This window comes from Phymastichus coffea, unplaced genomic scaffold, assembly GCF_024137745.1.
Source record: "Phymastichus coffea isolate CEN01 unplaced genomic scaffold, Cenicafe_Pcof_1.1 PCOF00034, whole genome shotgun sequence".
NCBI lineage: Eukaryota > Metazoa > Arthropoda > Insecta > Hymenoptera > Eulophidae > Phymastichus > Phymastichus coffea.
Genome location: NW_026706845.1, coordinates 1,283,734 through 1,310,993, shown reverse-complemented (window position 1 = coordinate 1,310,993; position 27,260 = coordinate 1,283,734). Strand labels below are relative to the sequence as shown.

Genomic DNA, 27,260 nt, shown 5'->3' with positions numbered 1-27,260 from the left:
GAGAAAATGATTATTAAGGAAGAGAGCCTCAAAGACCAGTGTGTCGCTACTCAGCCAGAGAGAGAGAGAGAGAGAGAGAGTTAGCGAGCATGCTAGAGTGCGCGCCTATGCACGCACTATGAAGGTTTGGGCCGGAGTGTGACGCGCGACCAATTAGCGCTTTTGTCACACGCCGCCTAATGAGTGGGCTTGGTGGGGAGAGCTCGGCGAGAGTGCGAACGCGGACGATGCGTCAAGAGGCGTGCATCAGTTTCCAAAAAAAACGGTTAAGGAAAGCAGCGCAAAGAGAGAAAGAAACACAAGTGCAGCAGTGACCAGACCAGGGCGAGACAAGGCTACGTGTGGCAACACCTGCAGCAGGGTATTCAGTGCCGCCCTCGTCACCGTGCACGTCACGACTTCCAGTGGGTTCACCGCGGGCTACGCCGAAGAAGACGTCCAGCCAGCGGCCAGGTCAACTCCCTGTCGTCGGCTCATCGCCAAGGACAAAGGTCAGGTTATCTCTCTCTCCCAGTATTTCTCTCTCTCATGGTGATGCGCGGTCGCGTAGAAACGATAGGTAGCCAGGCGATCACTTGCCGGCTACGCTCATCGCAATGCGGTAGAGAGGTTTCGACGTATTCTTCCATTTGTAAGGAGGCGAATGGTCAAGGCGATTTAGCCGCCGGGCAATTCATCCTCCCACGTTAGTTTAAGTCGTTCTTTTCATGTGCGCGTGATGTAAACTTTTATTATATTCGATTTTGTATTTGTTTGTCTGAATAGATTTAAGTTGTGTGTTTTGATTAAGAAAAATTATTTATTCATTCGACTTATCCTCTCGTTCCCCGATTGTTAAAAAGCGAAAGTGCCTCTCTTACTCTCCCCTTAATAAATTGGTGACGTCAGTGCCGAATAAGGCGATGCCCTCGTTACACCTGAGGCCAAATATCTGGGCTTGTTGATCAACCGCGAGGGTATCAAGCCAGACTCTGAAAAGGTTCCATCTATCGTGGAGTACCCACGGCCAGGAAACGTGCGACAGCTGCGCACATTCCTGGGGGTTGCTTCGTGGTACCGCCGATTCTTGAGTGACTTCGCCACACACGCTCAATCGTTACCGAGGTTGATGGGGAAAAAGAGCGAATATGTGTGGGGAGAGGACCAAGAACAAGCCTTCGCTAAACTTAAGGAACTCATGATATCCGCACCATGCCTCGGATTAACGGAACCCGACGGGCAGTACGTGCTGGAGACAGATGCTAGCGCTACGGGAATCGGTGCCGTCCTGATACAAAGAGTAGGAGACGGAGACCGGATCATCGAGTACGCTAGCAGAGTCCTTAACCCGGCAGAGCAAAACTACTCAGCCACGGAGCGCGAGTGTTTGGCGGTCATGTGGGCCATCCAAAAATTCCGCCCATACATAAAGGCGTACCGGTTCAGGGTGGTAACGGACCACAATAGTCTAAAATGGCTATATAACCTAAAAACCCGATTGGACGTCTAGCCCGATGGGCCTTGCAACTCCAAGGCCACACTTTCGAGATCAAATATCGAAAGGGGGCAGACAATGTGTTGCCCGACGCATTATCCCGCGCTTTTGAGCCCACGAAGGCTGGGGTTGGCGCAATGGACCAACCAAAGTCGAGGGGCGGCGTCTGGTACACGGAACAATTCCGACGCGTCGAGAGCCACCCAGAAAATTACCCGGATTGGAAAGTAGTTGGCCGGGTGATGTATCACCGAAAGCCAAACTACGACCACCAAGAAGAAGATGGATACAAGGACGTATGGAAACTCGTCGTGCCTTCGGAGGAACGCTAGGCGGTATTGTTCGAGAGCCACGACCTTGAGACTGCAGGACACTTGGGACGCGAGAAGACCTTCGCACGTATCGCCTAGTCCTATTATTGGCCAGGGATGTACGCGGACGTTAAGGGATATATCCAAAAGTGCCAGGTTTGCCAACAGTGCAAGGTTGAGCAGCGACTGCCGCGCTGGCTCATGCAGAATCGAACGTTGTCCACGCCTTGGCAAGTGGTCGCGGGCGACATCGCCGGACTCTTTCCGAAGAGCCCTCGAGGGCACGAATACGTTCTGGTATTCATCGACGTATTCACACGATGGGTCGAGTGTATACCCATACATAGTGCCAATGGCAAGACGATCGCGAAAGACCTCCAGGAGCGGGTAATCCTGCGCTTCGGTACGCCGAAGATCTTCTTGTCCGATAATGGCATCGAGTTCCGCAACCAGCTGGTAGACGGGTACCTGAGAGACTAGGGGATAAAACGGACCTTCACCCCAATCTACACCCCGCAGGCTAACCCTACGAAAGGGTTAACCGTATCTTGAAAACGATGATAACCTCGTACCTGCGAGGGAATCACAGGGAATGGGACCGAGCGCTGCCCAAACTCAATGTTCGCGTTGAACACGGCCGTCCATAGTTCCACGGGGATCAGCCTTGCCATACTCAACTACGGCAGGCAACCAGAAGCCCCAAACACTCTTCGAAGACGAATGGACGAGCTTGTCGCGCGAGAGGAGAGTTTGCTTCGAATCGGGCAATGGAACGAGCATATGCAGAATAACCGTTCCGCTATTCAGCAAGCTCACGAGAGCGCTTCGGTTGAGTCCCTGAGACAGGCAAGGTATTACAACGCCAAGCGCAGGGCCCACAGGTTTAAAGAAGGGGACTGGGTGTGGAAGAAGAATCGCGTGCTGTCCTGCGCGGCGCAGGGCATTTCTGCGAAGTTAGTACCCAAGTTCATAGATCCCTTTATCGTCACGAAGGTACTCGGTGCCAACTCGTATCGCCTTGCCAATCAACAGGAAGAGGTCACGGAGTTAATACACGCCAATGACCTCAAACCCTACTATGGGCAAGATGACGATTTACCGGAATATGGGACCCGACGACGAGATGACGACGAGACCTCTACCACCGAGGGAACCGAGGCGATGAGCGTCCCGCCTAATGCGAGCGATTCGACGATATGCGGAAACGAACGCGCCGACATTGCGGACAACACACTCCGGAATAATGACGCGACAACTCCGAGCTCACCTCGTCACACCCGTTCCCTCCCCGACCAAGTCCCACTAAACACCTCCTCTACTAACGCGGTGAACCGCCCACGAGGTAGACCTCGCAAGTACGCGCTAACCATACATACTACACAGCATCGACAGACTACACGAGCCCCCCCTCCCATCGTCGGGAAAAGGAAGAGGGGCAGACCACCGAGAACCCTAACCGTAGACGCATGAGGCCCAGCGAACGAAGGACCTGGGAGACCGATGCCAAGGACCCCACCTTCTACCCCGGCGACGAAGGCCCTGAGAAGCCGGACAGGCGCCCACCTTCGATACTCGCTAAAAATATTCCGGATACTGATGTGCGGGATTATTGCAGGATGCAGATCACGCTCGAGCAATTTGAGTAAGCGGCGGCCGCCCTCATCGGGTTAGATTTGGGCCCCGCCGTGGAAGGAGTGGTGCATGCCGCTCTGCAACTCTTCAGCACCTGGAAGGAGGAGGAGGAGCATGCGCGAGTGCGAGCTCACGAGAGCTCGTCATCCGTGCTTATTGAGGAGATCCCGACGGAGGAGACCACCACGCGCGCGTCGACGACACCCGGCATCGCGCGTGGCGATACCGCGCCGCTACCTGGGCCCCTAGCGGAAGCCATCCCGCTGAAGGCCCCACCAACCTCCATTGGCACCCAAACGGAGGGGGGCTTCGCCGACGCGACCTGGCGCCCCAGGTTCACCAGCCAGACATCCTCGTCTGGCAGCCGAACCTGGGAGGAGATAGTGGAGGGGTTGAGAGAGGTCGAGCAAGGCTGGGCGACCCTCAACGCCCTCCAACGAGCCGTGTACGCGGAGTACGACGCGTACTCGGCTACGGGACACCGCCCCGACGATATGGACCATTGGGGCAAGGTGGTGTCCCGCCGACGCCAGTTCGCGTTGGCGCTAAAAGAGGTCCAGCGCCGTCACCGCCAGGCCCTCGTAAGCTTCCTGTAAGCTTCCCCCAGTCTCCAATCATCGGAGCCAGACCAGCGGTTCCGGACACCGGGTCGGAAGCCAAGACGCACCAGGGCTATCGGACGTGCGGGGTGAACCTGGTGGTTAATGTGGATGGCAGCAATGGGGGTCAAGCAACGAAACCCATACACATCAACCTCGTGGTAGGGTCCACGGGTGAGGACCCCACGGTCGAAAGGCCGTTGTGATCCGCTCCGAACCGGCGAGACGGGTTGCCGCTGACCCCTAGAGAGCGAAGCCTCCCACGAGGCACCCTCTCCCGCGCCCAGTGGGAAGGGTGCAACGTGTGTCATTACCCCGGGGTGACCCGCACAGACCGCTGTCCCCGTGTACGATAACATGCCGACCTGGTCCAAGAGAGACTGGGGTGGGAGGCACGCGGCCGCCCTGCCTTAGATGAGGATGGCCAAGAAGAGCGAACGAGACCAGTCAGGTGATCGTTCCCTGCCCCCGTGGGCAGGGTGGCGCGCACACTCTCTCAAAATAAAGACTTTCTTGGAATATCACATGGACTATGACTCTTTATTATCCTTTCTCCTCTCCACTTCGAAAGGGACAGCTCTAATATGGCTATCGTCGAGGACCCCGTAGGTCCAGACTGGAAGGGGGCTGTGACGGTAAACGTCAAATTAGCGCTAATTTTCTAACCTAATTGCTGCCTGCGGGGGGCAGCACTTGCCGGGAGACGAAAAATGTAACGACGGAATTCGGTACGCGAGCAGACGGAACGCGCGCGATTGAAAATGAAACAGTGAGGGACTAACTCATCACGCTCGCCCGTAATTACGACGCCAGTTACCGACACGCGAACCACCAGATCGAACTCTACAGTAGAATTGTCCAAACCAGAGCCGAATATCAGCGACCGCTGTCACCGAGTTGTCTGGAGTGCTGACCTGAGCCAGCTGAAGGCCATCGTACCTGCGACATCAAAAGAGTGTGTGCGTGAGGTTTCGCCATCGAGGGCGAAACCACGTGCGCGCGAATTCGCGATCCGCGACAAAAGAACAGACAGACATTCCCGCAGTGCAAATTGTTCCTTTTGTCTTCGTGCGTCTGCAGAATAAAGGTAAATTGGCACGTATAATAATTAATTTTCCGCGCTCGAAGCGTGCATGTAATAGCTCTACGGACAAAGAGCAGCGAGCGTCCCGATACTGCATGTTGTTGTCGAGCGAGCGCCGATGTAAACATAAACACGCGGGTCGACTCTAATGTAGCATTTAAAAGATAATAAAGAGTTTTCGTACACGATATTAATAAGTACTTTCGGAGCGTTCTCTTTGTATTCGTAGTTAGTTAGTTGACTGACACCAGTTCCCTCTTGCTCTCCGACTTTCTTATTTGATATAGGTAATTGCGAGCGCATTTACGTGATCGTCTTAATAAAAATAATTAAACGGTAAGCAACCCCGTTACACTATGCATAAATTTTTCCCTAGAGTGAGAACTGTCGAAAATTTATTTTGTACATGTTCTATTACTCGCTTTATTTTCAATAAATGATGATTTACGATATTTTCATTATTATGAAAATATAAATATCGCAGGATTTGAATACATCTATCGCGAGACATTATTTGATCAAAAATTGGAGTGTGCAGTAGATGATCTGTAAACCAATAACTTTGCACATCGCCTTTCCGAACATGACCCATTAAAATCGGAACAGTAAGAAAATTTTTTAGTTCTGTTTTTGTGACGAGAGACCAAGTTTTCATGTGGAAAGCTTTAATGATAGGATTTTGAGTTTCATAACGATCTGTCTCCTCTACAATTTTTTGGAGCAAAGAAGAACAAAAAATAATTGAATTAGTCAATTGATTTATTTCCTGAAAAAGATATATCCGGATTTATTTTGGAACTACCTTCAAAATGTATGATTGATGGGTAAAAATGCGCATCATCAAACAGTTGAGGTTCGTTATAATAAGAGTTTTCCGATTCGATTTCACCGATGTCGTTATTTTCTAATATTTCATTTTCTGGTTCGGACTCACCACTACTCCAAGCTCAATTTTCAATCATTTTATGAAATATAAAAGTACGAGGCACTGGTAGATCAATATTGAAGGAAATTAAAAATATTCAAAATTATATATAACACATACTATAAAAATCTTAGAAAATAATAAATATTGAATGAAAAGGAACAATCTGCTACATTATATTATAAAATTATGAAAATAAATTAGAGAAAAATTAATTCCTTTATAGAAAAAACCGAGTGCTGGTCTTCTTGTAGATACTAACGAAAAATCAATTTTTTCACAGTCAAGTATTTAATAAGTTTTTGCCGTATATGATGATATTCGCTTCGTACTTAGTGCACCAACAAAGTCGTATTTCCAAACTAAGATATCAAAATAAGTTTCGTATTCTCGTCGTTGATCTCAGGTTACGCTGAAAATGAATGCCATAGTATATTTTATCTGACCTTCAGATATGAGATGCAGACTGCTGCATTTGTACTGGAAACTAAAGTTTCACCTTGAAATAGACATTTGGTCAAAAATGCTTTGAGGATATTTTTTACGGTTTTTCTCACTTTAGCGCGTCCATGACGTTTTAAAGTCATTTCCAACATTCGCTTATGCAAGAAATAAAGTGAAACGTTGAGTATAGCTTTTCAAGGTCAAGAATGCATCAGTGATTTTTTTCAGTATTTTTTTCGTATTCAGTTCATCAAATTGCAAATTGCATAAGAAACAATCTAAAATCTTCGATTTTACTAACAAGCGAAAGAGATCAAGTGACACATCATTGCATAAACACGTAATCAAACAAGATATGTACAAAACATGTGGGGTATTATTGTGTGAGATGAAAACTGAATTTTATTGCCAAAAATGTGCTATACCCTTGTGCAAAAGACACCGAGAAGATCACGAAAATAAAACTGAATAAAAATTCAATCGAATTACATGATCAATGTTTGATAGCTGTTTTTCATGACAAATTGAAGTCCGACAAATAAATGTTACATATATTTTTTTCATGTATTTTCCCGTATAATCGATTTCCGCAATCAGATTCGTAAAACAATAACTTTTTTGGTAATTTGTTTAAATAACTTTTTATAAACAATTGCAAATGGCAAAAGAAAAAACACGGGTATTTTTTTTTTCGATTTGCCTATGAATCGCATAGTTAGTTTGACGCTATCTCTTTCAGTTTTGGCCTGGGCCTTAATGGGTTAATGTACTATGACGTGAATAACCTTTACCGTTGATTTATGACTTAATCACTATCACATGAGTCGCCGATAGTAGTGACGGTTATTATATTTTAAAAGTAGATCTAGAATATCTGCAAGAGTTATACAGGGTGTCCAAAAAGTAACGATACACCTGAGAAATTTTCTAAGCCGGTTATTATTTAAACCGGGTGAAGGTTGTTCTTAAAGTAACTTTTTACGAGGAATCCGATGGTAACCTTGGATTTGACATTGAACCTCATTTTCAAGGTTATTTTGAGGTCAACCTCATTTTTTTAAATGGAAACCCCTATTTTTTATGGCGGAATCGGAAAGAGCGGAAAATTTTACGTCTAGATATGTATTGAGGTATGAGGTTGAGGTAACCCCTAGAGGTCAACTAGAGGTCAAAGTAAGAATTCTTAAAAATCTCGCGAACTCAGTGGTTAAACAAAACAAACAAAAGGATAACCCCAGGTAACTTTCAACGGTGCTCTTTAATTTGTCCTTGAACCTCATTTTCAAGGTTATTTTGAGGTCAACCTCATTTTTTTTAATGGGTACCCCTATTTTTTATGGCGGAATCGAAAAAAGTGAAGACTCTCACGTATGGATGAGTTGAGGTTTGAGGTTAATGTGACCTCTAGGGGTCAGATGAAGGTCAAACTGTGGCTTTGTAATAGTACCGGGATTTTAGTGGTACAAGGAAGCAAATAAAGGTCATGGAAACCCCCATTTTCGACAGCGGCAATCGAAAGAGCGGTAAATTTCACATCCAAATATCTACTTAGATCATAAGTCAAGGGCGAACTTAAAGTTTAAGGTCAGTCGAAGGTCATCCAAACTTAAAGACGCCCTAAAATTTTTTAAAGTTTTTTTCATAATGGAGAAGGGTATTTATTTAGTAATTGCCCATCGGAGATCCGTGACCTTGAATTTAACCTTCAACCTCATTATCAAGGTTTTTTCAAGATCAATTTTTTTTACTTTTAGCGTTACCCAGGAACAACGACGTGGACGTAGTAAAATCTGTCCCTTTGGGGTGCTTCATTTTCGTGAGTTCCCGTCGCCTCTCACGATCGGGGTGCTTGATTTTCGTGAGTTCCCCTCGCCTATCAACAATGATTTTTTACGCTTATTTTCTTAATAACTTGATGAGCCGGTTAAACTTTTTAAGGTTACTATCCCATACCTATTCATTGATAATCCACTAACAATTTCACTTGGTTCTATCCTTAGGAAATGTACTATGCCTAACTTTATCGTTTTGAGCTTATTCTTCGGGACAATTGCATTTTCAAAAATTAATATTTAAAAAAGTAACATATTTGAAAAGATTTTACCATTCGAAAATCTCCATAAAGCATTAGTGCATTAGTCGGACTGTAGTAGAACTTTTTTGTAAAAGTACTCAAATTATAATTTTCATTTTTTGAAAACATTTATTTGGGTTGCAAACTTTTTGTTTTTAATTCTGATTGATTTTTGAGTAAATTTCGATTCGCTGACTTAAAATGGAACGCCTCACTGAACGAGAAAGAATATCACTTCTTATGATGAGAGGCTGGGGTGGAGTAGAAAGATCTTACAGGGCAGTGAGAAATCTTTTTAATGAGACATTTCGGGTTAATAGAACTCCAATTGCTGTGTCTACTGTTCAGAATACTATTTCAAGGTTTGTAAATTTTGGCCATGTCAGAAATCTACCTAAGTCAGGCAGACCACGCTCAGCAACAAATGAAGAGAATTTATTAAATATTCTATTATCATTCACTGAAAATCCACATAATTCCATCCGCAGAGTTGCTCAAGAGCATGACATAAGTACATCGTCCGTACATATCATTTTAAAAATAGCAAAATTCCATCCGTTTAACGTACACCTGGTTCACAAGTTGAATGAAGACGATTTCGATCGTCGTGTTGAGTTTTGTGAAGATATGATGGCACGCATAATTGAAAATCCAAATCTTCCATCAAACATAGTTTTCTCTGATGAAGCAACTTTTCAACTTGACGGAACATTAAATCGACATAATTGCAGGTACTGGGCTGCGGAAAATCCACACTGGATGCGAGAAGATAAATCGCAATATCCGCAGAAGTTGAATGTTAGGGCTGGAATAGTGAATAATCGAATCATAGGGCCATTCTTTATTGATGGTAACTTAAACGCTCAAAATTATGAAGAGATGCTTCGTAATCAAATAGTTCCAGCAATTAGAGAAATAGTCGGAGACAACTTCGAAAATACATGGTATCAGCAGGATGGTGCTGCAGCTCACTATGGACGAGACGTTCGAATTTACTTAGATGAGGTGTTTGATAATCGATGGATAGGAAGGAGAGGCACAATTGAATGGCCAGCTAGGTACCCCGATTTGACGCCTTTAGATTATTTCTATTGGGGTTATCTAAAGGATCGGGTATACAAAACTAAACCCCAAAACTTGGACGAATTACGTCAAAGGATCATAGACGAATCAGCTCTCATTCCCACTGAAATGATCCAAAATGCTGTTGATGCTTTTTACCACCGATTAGCTTACTGTCAAGAAGTGAACGGTGAACAATTCGAGCACTTAAAATAAGATGTGCTGATGTAAGATAAATCATACGTGAGAGGCCAGGGGAACTCACGAAAATCAAGCACCCCGATCGTGAGAGGCGAGGGGAACTCACGAAAATCAAGCACCCCGATCGTGAGAGGCGAGGGGAACTCACGAAAATCAAGCACCCCGATCGTGAGAGGCGAGGGGAACTCACGAAAATCAAGCACCCCGATCGTGAGAGGCGAGGGGAACTCACGAAAATAAAGCACCCCAAGGGGACAGATTTTACTATGTCCACGTCGTTGTTCCTGGGTAACGCTAAAAGTAAAAAAAATTGATCTTGAAAAACCTTGATAATGAGGTTGAAGGTTAAATTCAAGGTCACGGATCTCCGATGGGCAATTACTAAATAAATACCCTTCTCCATTATGAAAAAAACTTTAAAAAATTTTAGGGCGTCTTTAAGTTTGGATGACCTTCGACTGACCTTAAACTTTAAGTTCGCCCTTGACTTATGATCTAAGTAGATATTTGGATGTGAAATTTACCGCTCTTTCGATTGCCGCTGTCGAAAATGGGGGTTTCCATGACCTTTATTTGCTTCCTTGTACCACTAAAATCCCGGTACTATTACAAAGCCACAGTTTGACCTTCATCTGACCCCTAGAGGTCACATTAACCTCAAACCTCAACTCATCCATACGTGAGAGTCTTCACTTTTTTCGATTCCGCCATAAAAAATAGGGGTACCCATTAAAAAAAATGAGGTTGACCTCAAAATAACCTTGAAAATGAGGTTCAAGGACAAATTAAAGAGCACCGTTGAAAGTTACCTGGGGTTATCCTTTTGTTTGTTTTGTTTAACCACTGAATTCGCGAGATTTTTAAGAATTCTTACTTTGACCTCTAGTTGACCTCTAGGGGTTACCTCAACCTCATACCTCAATACATATCTGGACGTAAAATTTTCCGCTCTTTCCGATTCCGCCATAAAAAATAGGGGTTTCCATTTAAAAAAATGAGGTTGACCTCAAAATAACCTTGAAAATGAGGTTCAATGTCAAATCCAAGGTTACCATCGGATTCCTCGTAAAAAGTTACTTTAAGAACAACCTTCACCCGGTTTAAATAATAACCGGCTTAGAAAATTTCTCAGGTGTATCGTTACTTTTTGGACACCCTGTATAACTCTTGCAGATATTCTAGATCTACTTTTAAAATATAATAACCGTCACTACTATCGGCGACTCATGTGATAGTGATTAAGTCATAAATCAACGGTAAAGGTTATTCACGTCATAGTGCATTAACCCATTAAGGCCCAGGCCAAAACTGAAAGAGATAGCGTCAAACTAACTATGCGATTCATAGGCAAATCGAAAAAAAAAATACCCGTGTTTTTTCTTTTGCCATTTGCAATTGTTTATAAAAAGTTATTTAAACAAATTACCAAAAAGTTATTGTTTTACGAATCTGATTGCGGAAATCGATTATACGGGAAAATACATGAAAAAAATATATGTAACATTTATTTGTCGGACTTCAATTTGTCATGAAAAACAGCTATCAAACATTGATCATGTAATTCGATTGAATTTTTATTCAGTTTTATTTTCGTGATCTTCTCGGTGTCTTTTGCACAAGGGTATAGCACATTTTTGGCAATAAAATTCAGTTTTCATCTCACACAATAATACCCCACATGTTTTGTACATATCTTGTTTGATTACGTGTTTATGCAATGATGTGTCACTTGATCTCTTTCGCTTGTTAGGACGTAATTCGTAAATTTCTCAAGATAAAATTCACAAACTTCTTGCACAATATATTTTGAACCTTTAGGCAAGTCTGGGTGCAGCTTATTATAAATCACAGTGGCATTAGTCAATGAAGCCTGAATAAGTCGTAAGAACAGACACCATATCCATTTTTTACTCCTAATTGAAGGCCTAAAAGCATTGCAATGTTGATCATGCAAATCAGCCCCACCCATGTTTTGGTTATAGGAAGAAAACGCTTGAGTGAAAAGAATGGAACTCTTAGATTTTTCATGTCATCGCTGCACTTCAATTTTCGGTTCATCCCCAAATTTTGTTGATAACACTGATACAGGTTTGGAATCCATCACAGTTATATAATTCAGTTTGGAATTTTGATCGTGAAGAGCGATAGTTGTTCCTCTCTCAGCTTTTTTTGGCATTTCAACTTTTTCTTTGACGCGGTTTTGTCTGACCGTCCCAGTTGCTGATAATCCAATTTTTTCCAAATGTACCATAAGACCTGGATTGGTGAAAAAATTATCAAAATATACATGATACTTAGTAAGATCTTCTTTATTAGTTACTTGTAGTAAAGGCGATAGCAACTTGATAACGACTTTCGATCCCAAACAAACAGCAACTCGAGGGTTCCGTTCATCGAGTCCTGATTTACCTGTATAAATATCCAGTTCATATAAATATCCACCTGAGGAACAAAGGGCCCATAATTTTATTCCAAATCTGATTGGCTTATTTCTAATACACTGTTTTATGCCAAACTTTTCGAAATATTTTACCATTATCTCATCTATTGATAAGTTGTAATCAAAAAAACCGAACTGCATACTATTTTCACGAAAATAATCATATAAACTTCTAATTTTCCAAACTTTATCATTTTTATTTTCATCTTGAAGTTTATAAAATCTTATTTTCTTCTTGATTTCAATAAATTTATTTCTTGTCATAAGTTCAGAAATAACTGGACATTGTAAGATTTTTTTAGTTGACCAATAGTCACGGAGATTCTTTCTCGAATTGAAAATAGTAATCATTATGATAACAATACATTTTTCTAGATCATTCATACTTAATTCAAAATTGTTTTCAGTTGTTGCTTCTATGATATAATTTTTCATTGAATTTGAGAAATATACTTCAAATAATTCCAAAGAGATTTTAGAATACGAAGAGGAAATGGATTGAACATTGAAGGGATCATCGTTATTCACAGTTGAGGTATCATACAAATCTAATACTTTCCAATCGTAAACATGATTGGGTTCTAATAGTTTTTGAGTGCTGCTGTATGCGCTTTTTATATGTTCATACGAACCAACAGGAATCAATTCAAATGATATATTTTCATCAACAGTACAATCAGAATCCCCATCTGAGCTTTGGTGATCTCCGGGAATGAATGATATATCGACATGAGCTCGGGAATCATCAATATCATCATCCTCGACAAAATCGGTTAAATCTTGAACCATCCGCCTTGTCATTTTTGCTTGGTTCAAAAATAGACAGCAATTTACAAGAAATTATAGATTTTCGCTGTAAGTCAGATAGAAATCAAATTTTCCTATCAAGTAACAAAACCTATAAATTTTCTGTAAAACCGTTAGCCCGCCACTCAAACGTGATCTCTAACACGGTTTACAAATTTTTACAATCAAAAAAATTTTTTTTAGTCTAGACATATGGTATTCAACTATGGGGTGCTGCTTCTGACTCGAGTATCCAAATCATGGAAATATTTCAATCAAAAGTCCTACGCGATATAGTAGGTTCCCCTTGGTTCGTATCCAATGGAACTATCTGAAATGATTTACAGATTCCTACAGTTAAAAAAAAAATAAAAAAATTCTAATAAAAAAACTAATTTCTATAAATTGTGCAGTCATTAATAGGAATTATGTAAACATCTTACAATTTATTCACAGTTTCATTAGTTTATTTTTATAGATATAAAATTTAACTCTACTAAATAATCGCAAGTAAATAAGTAGATTATAAATCAAATGAGAAAGTTTCAAAAACTATTACTGAGTAGAACTAACAAGTAACCCTACCCAAGTGCCACTCATTGATTTCAACCAAACTTGACATTTCGTTAGAGGACTAAAAAACATTAAACCCGTGTTTTTTTTATTTCGGCGGAATCCACTTTTTAGGGGTAGAAAACAACCTTACTAACCCTCAAGTAGACTTACCCACCTAATTTTGGGTAAAGCGAGTTTAATCGATGGCTTTTTTATAAGAAAATTAAGATCTCAATCACAGTTAGGCTAACCCACCTTAACCCTGATATACCTCATTTTCACAGCCCTTACGACCCCTATAAACCATCCCTATTAACACCCAAGCAGACTAACCCATCGAATTCTTCTTTTAACATACCTTTAGCATTATCCGGGAACAACGACGAGGACGCAGTAGGTTTTTGCTTCCTTTGAGGTGCTTGATTAGCGTGAGTTCCCTCGCCTCTCACAATCGGGGTGTTGAATTAATATGAGTCCCTTCACCTCTCACGATCGACGTGCTGAATGAACATGAGTTCCCTTGCCTTTCACATCTTCTTGTACGTAATTGATTGAATAGTACCAATCTAGTACATAACAATTGAGTAGTTTAGTTGATTAAACTCGCTCTATCCAAAGTTAAATGGGTTCGTATGAGTGGTTTCTACCCTTTAAAATGGATTCTGTCAAAATAAAAAAAATACGGTTTCAATATTTTTTAATGTTCTAACGATATACCAAGTTTGGTTCAAATCGTGAGTGGCACTTGGGTAGGGTTACTTGTAAGTATCTAGATTAAAGTATAAATGCAAAAGACATGTGTTACACCGTATGAAAAGATTAAAAAGTCGAAAATCTTTAATATTAGTATTCAAAAAATAAAAATTAAAAAAAATTTTTAAATAATTATAGCATTAGATTGTGTATCTTGAATTAATACTAAATGGCAAATTCAAATTATTTGCGTGATATTATTTTACCACTGAAACATTAATAATAGTCGTAGAAGCCATGGCGGTACTCAAACGTGGCAGACAAATGAGAAATAAAGATATCTATATACACAATCTCTGCAAAGTCGTGCAGAACAAGCTACTCACAATAAACCCATTTGTTCTTCTAAATAACTATTGCTAGTGCCATTAGAACTCTTATAGAATTACTAGTTTTCGAAAATATTTGAAAATTATCTAGAAGAAACCCTGGACTGAATAAATAAATAAAATAGTAAGCTTCCACCATCGACATTGATTTTTTCAATTTAAGCCATAATATGCAAACGAGTTGAATACAAACTTTTCTATCAATTAGTAGAAATACCTAGTAATATGGTCTTACCAGTTCTTTGAATTTTTTAAATTCAGTTCTAAATTTTTTACGTCAAATCCATGTCTTAGATTTCGATTAAAATTTTAAAAATTTGAATTTAGTACTTCCAGTATAATTCCTCTTTCGTCTTCTAAAAAATATGACATTTTTGGAAATAACGAACTCATAGTATTGACGTCTACTTTCTTCAAATATACTTCAAAAAAGCAATATTCGGAAGATAAAACTTGCTCGGATCTCATATTAAACCAGCTATGTAATTCAATATGTTAAAAACATGGCGATTCAAAAATGGCCATTATTTTCTCAATTTTTGCTCAATTTAGAAATTTGAGAACTTCTAGGAGTCAAAAATCTAGTTATAGTAAACTGGAAAAATTCAGGCAGGCTTATTTTTATATGTAAAAAATAAAAAATGTTGGCATTAATATTGGTGACCGACGTGCGCAGTGATTTGATTGAAAAGTTTTAGACTGACCTATATATATATTCAGTATCAATTATTCTAGGAATATATAATATGTCACGATATCGCTGGAATATAATCGTTGCTGGCTTGTGTTTCCGGAGCAAATCGCGAATGAATTATTTTAATGTAGCGGGCTTGGGGCGTACAAGTACGCCCTAGCATTAACGAGTACTTCGCGCAGTGAAATCACGCGTATCTCAGGTAATTATGAGAACGAAGAGAATATAAACATAAATGATCAGCGTGCGTTTAAAAAAAATAGATAACAATTTATTTAAGGAAATTACAGATTTTAAAGAACGCAAGTACGAAAAGGTAGCGCAGCCGATGACACAACCGCTTCGCAAGTTGGGCAGGACTCAATTCTGTACCGCTGCAATGGCTTGTGTGGCTCCCAGTCGCCTACTTTTTGAGCATACAATTGCAGATGGACGGCAACGGATGCTTGCCATCCCATATAATCGGATGGTTACCTCACACTCGCAAATAAAGGAGAGAACGAGAGAGAGATACTGACCGTCGATTGGATTGCTTTGTTGTTCGACATCCTTCCTTGTTAGGGCTAACATTCACGCACGCGGACTCACCAAGGCTCGCTACTGTTGTTGCAGGATTCGTCGCTTGTAGGCGATGCTCGACTGTTCGGCTGTTCGGCTACACTTGTAACTTCCAAGCTGCTGCTATCGTTGTTATTGCTGATCGCCGCCTCTATTGCTTCCGCTTACGTTCTTGTCTTCCCGTCGACTAGACGAAAAACTCTTCTAGTACGTATGCGCGCGAAAACAAAAACTATTGTTGCTTCTGTGACTTATTATTGGTAAGTCGAGGTTGTTTGAGACCCGAAGTTCTCACGGATTCAATATAATGGACCAGGATAGTTAAATGGATTTCCGTCAAGCAAACGAACAGCCTTGTCGTTTGCGACGGGAATTTCCGAGTAACTGGATTAAGGAAGTTTTTATGTTTTGTATTATTGTGCTCGTACGTATTACCGGTTAGAGTAATGCATCAGAGCACAATATTCTAACTGCCTCCACTTTGGCCCAATAGGATAGGATATTTTACGATTATTTAAACGTGATTCTTCTTGTTTAACGACGAAGTCCAATTGCACGTTAGCAGAGATCATCACATCAATTCGCTAGGATGGCCAAAGTAAGAGTATCTCATCAAGCTCGTCCGCTCTTGTATATACTATCTTCACGTGCGATTCTTATTTACATATTTCCCTAAGCCTATTATGGATCTACGAACTACAACGGATCGTTGCTTTCTTAATTCTGTGTTTGTATTACTAAGTTCGGTTGAGTGTATGTTACACTGCGAAGGCTGTAATTCATCCGTAACTACCAGCTTCGCTAATCAATCTTCGATGCTCCACGCGGCCTCTTCTATCTTTGTCTCACTGTTTTTTTAAAACAAAGTTACTTATGATAGCTTGGCACAGAAAAGCTATCCGTTAAAATATATAAGGACACTAAATATGAGGAATCGTTCCATTCGTTATTAACTCGAATACGAGGTGTGATCAAAAAGTAAGGTGAATTTTGAAATTTAGCGGGCTACGTCCGTTCGATCTTCGACTTTTTTATTTGGTTATGTCGGTACACTCGTCTAGAACATACGTTTCAAATTTCAGCTTTGTAGTATGTTTGGTTTGTTTGTGAGAGGCATCAAGGTTAAAAGTATTTTGCGTGCTCCACGATTTGCTGCTGTCTAAAAACATGGATCAAAGAGTTTGCATTAAATTTTGTGTGAAAAATGGAATCAAATGTTCCAAAACACTTGAAATGCTGAAAGTGGCATACGGTGAGTCTACTTTAAGCCAAAAAAATGTTTACAAGTGGTATAAACTCTTCCAAGAAGGCCGAGAAGACACCGACGACGAACCTCGTTCTGGACGCCCCAGCACAGCAACAACTGATGAGAATGTTGAAGAAGTGAAGAAAATAGTGTTGGGAAATCGTCGAATTACCATTAGAGAAATTGCTGATGATATTGGCATCTCATTTGGTTCGTGCCAATCAATTTTGACGAGTGTTTTAGACATGAGACGTGTGTCAGCGAAGTTTGTTCCGAAATTGCTCAATTTCGACCAAAAGAAACGTCGCATGAGCATCGCCCAAGAGCTACTGAATGACGTCAACGATGATCCAGATTTACTCAACAGGATTATAACAGGTGATGAAACATGGGTATATGGTTATGACGTCGAGACTAAGACTCAATCGTCCTAGTGGAGGCATTCTGGATCACCAAGACCAAAAAAAGCACGCCAAGTTCGATCAAATGTAAAGGTTTTGTTTACAGTTTTCTTTGACTGCAGGGGCGTGGTGCATCATGAGTTCTTGCCACAGGGTAGATCAGTAAATAAGGAATATTACCTTCAAGTTATGCGCAATTTGCGCCAAGCAATCCGCCAGAAACGTCCGAATTTGTGGAAAAATAAAAATTGGCTTTTGCACCATGATAACGCCCCTGCTCACACATCGTTGCTTGTGCGCTAATTTTTGGCTAAAACCAACACAGTAACGATGCCACAGGCACCGTATTCCCCAGATCTGGCCCCCTGTGACTTCTTCTTGTTCCCAAAACTGAAGAGGCCCATGAAAGGACGGCGTTTTGCCACGATTGAGGAGATAAAGACGGCATCGAAGGATGAACTAAACAAGATCACAAAAAATGATTTTTTGAAAAGCTTTGAGGATTGGAAAAAGCGTTGGCACAAGTGCATTATATCCGGGGGGGATTACTTTGAAGGAGATAAAATAAAAATTGATGAATAAATAAATATTTTTTGAGAAAAATAAAAATTCACCTTACTTTTTGATCACACCTCGTATATTAACTCAAATAAGAAAAAGAGATGAAATAATCGATAACCACACTCCAGCTACATGTCCTCGTCGATACTACCCACATAGGTTACATAGGCATCGCTTCTCGTCTCTCTCTCTTTCTTTCTTGCTCACCATCTATCTTACTCTCAAACATCGTCTTTCCTTTCTCTTCCCGTTTCTCCCTCTTTCTTTCTTGCTCACCATCTCTCTTACTCGCAAACATCGTCTTTCCTTTCTCTTGATACTGTTTTCTGTCTCTTTCACTAAAGCATAATTTTCCCTTTCTCGTTTAGAAAATAGACATTCAAAATTTGTTAAATGAGCGAAAGGAACTTCGTTTCAAACACGTATCTTGCTATACGTTTCAATTTTTTTTCTCTCTATTATGATCATAGGATCTACTTTGTAACGGAGAATTTCCATCGACAACCTAGAGGGTTATACCCGCGGCTATCTGCACAAATTATTTCAAAAGGATGCATTCTGTAAATGCGGTTGGGTGATAAGCAAAATATGGTGGCACTAAATTCAATGATACTTCATTTTAATTATGAAAAAGAAGAAAAATAAAGTATATTAATGCTCATATAAATCTAAAAGTGATTATAGATAAGATTAAGGATGGTGGCGCTTATTCACTTAAGGCGCATCAAAAGGATTATCAGTATCTTTTCTCTCATTTGACTCAATGAATGCGACCAACCATTACAAACATCGACGCAAAGGCCAGTAAAACTATCCAGCCATACTCGTACATGCGTAGGCGTAATATCCGAACATGCGAGAAAGAGAAAGAAAAAAAGAAAGAAAGAGATAATAATACGACACCGAGTTTGTGTGGCTTGACGACCGTTGTTAACAGCTGTCTTCGCTATTACTATTGGCCGTTGCTACTGCTGCACGCTCATATTACTGTCACTGCTTTTGTCCGACCTTTAGCTGTTACTGCTATGGATCGGAAATAAGATCATGCATGTCGTCAGCGCGGATTATCGCCGAGATCCTCACACACGTTGATGTCATGACTTAATCCTGGCTGGTCCCGACTAATGTAAGACACAAAATACAAAACACTCAACTAACACACCCTGCACACCGGACATGTATTCTTGATAATAAAAAATTGACGAGGTCGTGTCAAAAAACAAACCTCAAAATTTTTGGAAAATCGGCGAGACGTCTAATTTGGCAGCCAAACTTGAACTACCCTTTAGAATTTCTCTCACGTCGACTCTCTCTTTGTTTTTCTCGACTTCGCTTTTCGTGTGTTCACCGTTTTTTTCTTTCATATTCATCCACAGCCCTTGGCTCCATCAATCAGCTTATCCGCTGCACTTTAAATAAAGAGCAGAAAATTGGAATGACAATGCCTACACACAAACTCTTTGTCCGACCGCGACAAACAGACTATTATGAGAGACAATGGATGAATCCACAAAGCCGTGAATCCCCGTTACAAATTTAATTTTAATGTTGAACTTTTGCAATCTCTAAGTATTTTCGGTATTTCACTAGTACTTAGAAAACCTAGCAAATTAATATATGAACTGTTATCGTATATTTATGTTCTATGAGATTCTATGAGACGTAGAATATATATTGAATACTAAAACTACTTTAGAACCTCAAAGTTCCTAACCTCAAAATGCAAAATAGCACTATTATAGATACTGAAAAGAAGATATGAAGAGGAAAATATCTTTATATATAAAGATACATCGCATTCCCTCAAATCTCGAACAACATATTCTTTGTGCTTATAATCTTAAACTCGTAAATTCCATTGTCTTTAACCCTCTAATCCTGTAACCTGCAAGTCTATAACATCAAATCCCTAAATCAAATTTCTTTAACCCCCAAACTTTGTAAACCTGCGTGTATATCACTTCAAACCCTTAAACTCAAAATTCCTTAACTCCTGAGATCTGTATTCTATGAGGCTATAATCTCAAACGCCTAAATCACGATTTTCTTTACTCGTAAATCCTATTATTTGCAAGTCTAGAACCTTTAAACTAATATTTGCTAACCCCTGATCCCTGTAACTTACGAGGCTATAACCTCAAACAGATAAATTCCAATTTCCTCAGCTCCTAAACCCTGTATGTTATTCCGTTCGTACGGGTAAATAACATTTTTTTTTATGAACCCGTTGACATTTTATATCGGAGTATCATTCTGGGGATTTCCGTTTATAGCTAATTGAGTAATTATTTGCTCTTTTTAAATATCAACAATAATCTACCATCATGTTTTGATCCACCAGCCTCAGTAATGCTGATCTTTTACTTGGAAGTCTGAATGAAAATGTTCCTCCATTTTTTCTCTGTAGACTCCAACATTTTCTTGAAAACAGTTCAAGTGAGGTTTCAAGAAATATATTTTGAGACACGTCAAATATTTGATTTTTTCATAGTTCTGTAACATGTTAGCTACAATAGATTTATATTTTAGATTTCATATGTTTCCTCAGAAGTTTATGCCAACTTCTTTAAATTTCACCTAAACATTTTTTTCAACAGTAATCATAGTTGCAATAAAATCGTTGCTTTTAATAAATTTTCTTATGTCGGACTCAACAAAATATCCTTCTTCAGTTTTGTATTACTTGTATCATTTGAATTTCCTAAAAGAAAGACCACTTATTTATATCCATTATGTAACAAGACAGTTAGTGTCTGTGTGTTGTCATACTTTTCCGATTTGAGGGAGGCACAGCGTAATCAAACATTACCACCCTTCTCACTGGGCACCAACAGGTTGGCATAGCCCACTGTCTTTCACTCCTTCGCTTTCAAACGTTTTTGGAGATCCGGAAGTCAAGTTTGCTGCGACTTCCCTGACGCACACAGCGAGTCGGAACCTTTTTCATCTAAGGCGGCGACCTCCTCGAGAGGAGTACCGATCTTTTCAAGGTTCAACGCTCAAGGAGAGTGGAACTAAAGGCTTGACCCTCGGTTTGAGCGCGACGGGACTCTAGTTGCCCCAACGTCTACTGCGTCGGAAGCACGCAGCGTACAAATCTTATGAGATTTGCTTGACCTGGTACCACTACCCCGCAGAGGCCAACCCAAATTGGGATGTCAGAAGAGAGACTCAGCCAGAACAGCCAGAGGAAGATTCCTAAGACGATCAACCAACTAAGCCTCCCCTCCTGGGCTCGCGTTCAAAATACATCCCACCCTGCGTTCCTGTATTAAGGGATTTCTCCCACGACTCACAGGTCCATCGCTTCGACGTGCCGGGGCATGTCTTCCCATTGCGTTTCGGTCATCCCCGCTCACGCTGGTGGGTATCCGTCATTCGAAAGGTTGTGTTCTGATTTTGCCCGAGTCTCGGATTTCGCTTTCCATGGAAAGCTTTTATGACTCGCTGATATTGATCTCTGCTCTTTCGATTAATTTTCTAACTTGGGTCAGGGGCGGGGTCTCGCCTAGCCGACAAGGCGACTCCCCAGGCAGTTTTCAGTCATGCCACTCATTCAAATCAATTTCCGAGATCCAGGCTCAAATCAGATGTTTTAGCGTTCGAGATTAGCGTTCAAATTGTGTTTTTCACACAAAGGTGTCGGGCCTTATTCCCGGAGCTCGAGGCAAAGAACTTTGGGTGGCTGCTATGACCATGGCCACGACTCTTTACCCACCATAGTGGCACCTACCGATTGCCAGTAGATAGGGAGTATTTTCTTATCTACCCGAATTAGATTCGGATTGCCGGGACCATTGGTCCTCTGCAACTAGCTTCCGGAGCGGTCTCCCGTCCTCTAAGCGGGCGCGTGGTACCACAATCCCAAGAGATTTCCCCTCAAGTGATTCCCGGATTTTGGCTTTTCTGGGCTTGAGTTGAGCTCTTGGGGTGTGGTAGACTCCACGTTGAATGTTTGGGCATTTATGGGCCGCACCTCACCACGTGCTGTCATGGTCCGTGTTATTTATTGTCGTTTGGCCGATTGGCCTTTTGCCCTAGTTGTGTGTTTTGCCTACTGTTTCTTTACAGAAGCAGCGTTTTCAGCTCCACCACGTGAAGGTACACACATCCGCACGTGTGATTGCAAGTCTTCGTTCAAATACACATTGCATTCACTGCGGGTCGACCAGCGTTAGTTGCTTGTCGAGGACAATCGGTGACGCATTTTGTACTTCAGCATTTGCATTTGCTTGTGCCCGTACAGGTAAGAGAAGTTTACAACATCCTCTCCCAAAACAACAAAGTGTTTTGAAGTCTCCACTCTCTGTTGAGGAAGACAATTACTGTCCGTCGCTTTGACAAAAGATTTTGCACAAGGTGACCTGGCCAGCCGCGAGGCTGGCCATATGGTGCACTATGTGCATCATCCATGTTTTTGCTAAGCGGATTATAATCGAGCTTCCTGAAAGCGTCGTGATTGCAACCGCCTATGTAACAAGACAGTTTTGATGCTATAGAAGCGTCTACAGAAGAGTCTGTCTGTAGAAGAGACTGTAGAAGAGTCTGTAGAAGAGTCTGTAGAAGAGTCTATAAAAAGTCGCCGGTCTTCTCGCTTATGCTCTACGATGGCAACGTAAAATTTATATCATTTTCTATAAAATCAACTGAATATAGAAAATAATGATAACACACTAACATTTGATCGTATACCGATAAAATTTTATTATGAACAATAAGCAAAATAGAAAATTAAAAGTCTGGTATTATACGATTAAAAAATACAATATAGCAGATACTGAGCTGCTATCCTTGAACTCACTATTTCATACTAACAAATTTTTATCAATCTCTATAAAAAATCACTATGAATATCTTATCCATCTAACTGTTAGACTGCAACTCAAACATAATCTCTAACATAGTTAGATTTGTATCACTAACGAAATTTAATCACTTATATATCTGACCGTTAGCCCGCCACTCCAATATGATCTCTAATTCGGAAAAATAGGCATCACTAGATAAGTTTTTTAATCTATATACATTCAACCATGAAACAATCACACTAGTGTATTTTTTAAGTTCATCAATTTATGAGAAAAACTCGCAGTGAATGCACCATCCAATTCAATACGAAAATAAGAGATATTTAATATTACATTTCAAGAAAATACGTAAAAACTAAACGAACCTCATATATTATTCAATATTATATTCTTAAGATTCATGAAAATATGAATTTAGGAAAAAATGTGCTGAATATTGAAACATCAATTTATTTGGTCATTGCTACCTAGTCAGTTACAAAATTATAAGTTCAGAAAATCAAAGTGTATGGGTCTCAATGGTTACAAAATTTCAACCAATAAACCAGTTGCGCTATTGAGTTGTCGACTTATTGATAAAAGACATATTACAGGGTTAAGAAAATTGTGATCGAGGAGTTTGAGGTTATAGACTCGCAGGTTTCAGAATTTAGGAGTTGAGCAAGTTTAGTTTTATAGTTTTGAGGTTATAGACTCACAGGTTACAGGATTCTCGGTTTGAATTAATTTGGTTTTAAGGGTTCGACATCAGAAGCTACAGAGTTTGAGGATTGAAGGAATTGAGATATAAGAGCCTCAGGTTATAGACTTGCAAGTTATAGGATTCGGGGGTTAAGAAAATTGGAATTCAGGGGTCTGAGATTATAATCTCAAAGATTAGGTGAATTGAGATTTATAGGAATACGATATATTTTGATATATAATGACATTTGACTCTTCGTATCTTCTTTTCTGGATCAAGAGTAGTGATTTTTGCATTTTGAGGTTAGAGATATCTCAGTGAAAAGAAAAACATGTACAAGATTTAGAGATAGAGTTCTGTAAGGTAAGAGTTCTTTAAAATGGCGCTATTCGTTTAAACAAAAATTATAATATATAGGTAGATAATCACAAATATAGCTAAAAATCATGTTTTCCGCCCTCACAGGTTAGGATATCTTGAAAGTCTGATGTGTTAGGTTAATTTTGATGCTGGATTTGGATTCAACGTATTAAAATCCTGCGGATACGCAAGGTCTTGTTTATGGTTCTGGGATTTTTTTAAATTTTTGTCGGCCTTTCTTTTCCTATTACTCCTTTAAACATATATCTGGTATCTATCTTCCCTCTTTTTTTCCTGAATCTCATCCACGTGTTGTTTAGTATTACTTTCTTTTTCATTTCCTTGTCCACTCTTTTCCTCAATATTTAGGCATATATTTTATATTTTGCGTTTCCTGTGTTATCACTCTATGGTTACTAGCTTGTTTTTTTCTCTCTTTCTAGAAATTAGTACAATCATTCCATTTTTTTGTTCATTTGGGGGTTTTTTCCATTTTATATCTTGTTTAGATTTTTCATATTGTTTTTTCATTTTTTTCATTTCTTCTATCCGAGCTTTGTTTATTACCTGATCTTTTTCTGATGCTTTCTTTTTTTCAATTTTCTAGCTACTGTACTAAATTCTTCTTCTTTAAAATTATCAATACCTTTTTCGCATAACTTTCTTTCTCTCTTACTTTTACTTTTGTTTCTTATCTCACTTTTTTCACCAAGTTGACTTTCGAAGTGTTCTTTCCATTCCTTTTGTGATGCCACTGCTCATTTACTTTTCTTTGCTTTTTCTATTCCTAGTCTATTTTTCTTTTTTATTTTAAATATTCTTTCTTTCTTTCCTCTCCATTTTTCAATTTATGAAATGTTTATGATGCCTTCACATTTGCATTTCTTTAATTTTTTCAATTATTTATCTTTTCCGTAGCCTTCAGCCAACTTATATGCTCTTTCTTTTCTTCCTCACTACAGTCGGATATCAGCTTTTTCTCTTCCTCTACGTTATTCTCCTAATTCTATCCCCCTCTGTGTTTCCATTGTCATGATATTTTCTCTCAACTATTTTACATCTTTTCTCCCTCCCTGTTTATTTCATTATGCATTGCTGGTATTTAGTTTTTTTTTCTTCTTTCTCATACCAGTTTCTACCTTTCTTGCAAATCTCGGAAGATTCTTTCAATTATTATTCTTGTTTCTTTGTTATTTCAATTTTTTTTTATTGATTTATAATTTTTTTTCCTCTTATGCTTTATATGCATCGTGATGATTATGAATTTCTTTCCTTTTTTATCTTTCTAACTATGATCTCCTCTCTTTAATTTCTATCCATCCTTTTCTTTTTCTTAATACCATTACGCTCACTCCTATTTCTTTTCATGTCACCCACTCTCTTTTGAAGTACCCTTTTAGGCTCCTATTTAGCAGAATTTCCAATGTTTCTCTTTTCTCCATATTTTTACTAACCCTATTATCTCGAATTCTTTTTAATATTTCCAGTTCTATCTCTCCATTGTTTTTTTCTTCCTGCTATATTATACAAATTATCTCTTTTATTTTCCTTTCTCCCTGCTTTATCTGCATTTATTTCTTTGCTTCTATTCTTCTTCTACTGTTTGACCGTTATTTTATTATTTTTTAAATATTTCATTATTTTCTAGTCCATGCCCTATAACTTTATTATTGTTCCTTTTTTATCAGCGGTTTAGTTGCTATTTTTATGTTTTCTTTTATTTCTCTTTGTTTTTCCGTTCAGACTAATCTGCATTTGACTACCCACACGAATTCTTTCATGTCGTACAATATCCCACGAGTGCTCCCTCTTCTTCACAAGTTTCAAGCATTCTGTCATAATGACGTCACAACTTAAACACCCGATAATCTTCTCGGTGATTTGAGCATCCGTATTTCTCTTTCTCCGCATAAATAATTGTTATTAGAGTTATGGGTTGAATTTTCGATGTGGAAATCGACTCTTCGTTTACAAAATCAAGATAACACTTGGCGGCAGTGATTTAGGCAGTAATTTATTATATATATATATATATATATATATATATATATATATATATATATACAAAATAATATATGATATAATAGATATATAAAAGATATGTCAAACATAGTTACTTACCGATTGATAACGTATTTAAAATCGTACCAATGACTGCAAATAACAAGATAGTACCAAGGTGATCAAAAAATAATCTATTTGGCATAAAATATCCAGCATCGAGAATTATAGGCGGTAACATATATAAGAAAAATGTATCTGGTGTTAGTGGTGATATATGAACATTGCTAGTTTGAAATAAAAATAGTCCCACAATAACACCTACTACAATAAGTAAACATGACTCTGGAAATATTCTACTTAACTTTGGTGTCATATGAAATCCTGTAACAGAATTAATTATTTTGAAAGTATTATAACGGTTAATTAAATAAATATTGTGTACTTTTATTTCTAAGCGTTTAATAGCAATTACAGGTAAATTTGATACTAAGGAACTGCCAGTGAATATGACTAGCCACTGACTCTGTGAAAAAACTTTTTATAAAAGTTTTCTGACGAAGATAAACAGCAAAGACAGAAGAAATAAACTTACGACACGAGAGGCGAAATTATCTCGCGAGTGTGACGTCGGTTAACACAACATATTTCTCAGGCACGTCTGAGATAGACGTAATCTCAGGCGCACTTTTTGATCTATCCTTTCGGACAATAACCGAGACGTGCGTTACCACTATCGTGGGAAATTCTCTTTTCGGCGACGGGGGATGGAAGCTTCGCTATACCACATGCTTGGCAATATAGTTATGCTTCGCGTTACTTTAGCACACTCTTGGCAAATAAAATAACGTAACAGGGAGTCTATCTAATATGCACTCGACCACACGCTTGGCAATCGAGTGTAACTATCTAAAATAAAAAAATCGTACGCGAAACTAAGAAAGAAAAGATTGAGGAAAGAAATGAACCAAATGAACCGAATTAGAGTTTTGATTTTTATTAAATTAGTTTACTTACTTTTTTAGTAATTATTTCCCACACACATATACGAAATAAAACGGACGTCCTTTTTATAGAGTACTGAACTGGAAGGAACTGAGATAGAACTGCCTATTTTTCTTCACGAGCTTCCTTTTATGATTTTCGCGAGAGAGTCCCACTCTGAATTTCTTGTCATTTTTGGACAGAAAGAATTAAATTTCCCTGATTTAATTGGTTAGAAAATTTGGGGAACGTCTCAAGTATAAGCGAAGTTTGAACTCTAATTGGTCGGAGGAGAA

At 39.6% G+C, this 27,260-nt stretch overlaps 1 protein-coding gene across 8 annotated transcripts in view; it reads right to left on the bottom strand.

Annotated features, from left to right (window-relative positions):
- The window catches only part of LOC131663385 (probable Na(+)/H(+) antiporter nhx-9), a 1,718,187-nt gene that overhangs the window by 1,514,877 nt on the left and 176,050 nt on the right, over positions 1–27,260 (bottom strand). For 7 of the 8 annotated variants that reach the window (XR_009301845.1, XR_009301846.1, XM_058933773.1 and 4 more), the window contains exon 3: positions 26,101–26,364. The exons of the other annotated variant lie outside the window; for it this stretch is intronic. Coding sequence is in view for 5 of the 7 variants with exons in the window: in XM_058933773.1 (XP_058789756.1) it covers positions 26,101–26,364 (264 nt within the window). In the remaining 2 variants the exon portion in view is untranslated. The remainder of the gene's footprint in view (positions 1–26,100; positions 26,365–27,260) is intronic. 8 annotated transcript variants of the gene reach the window in all.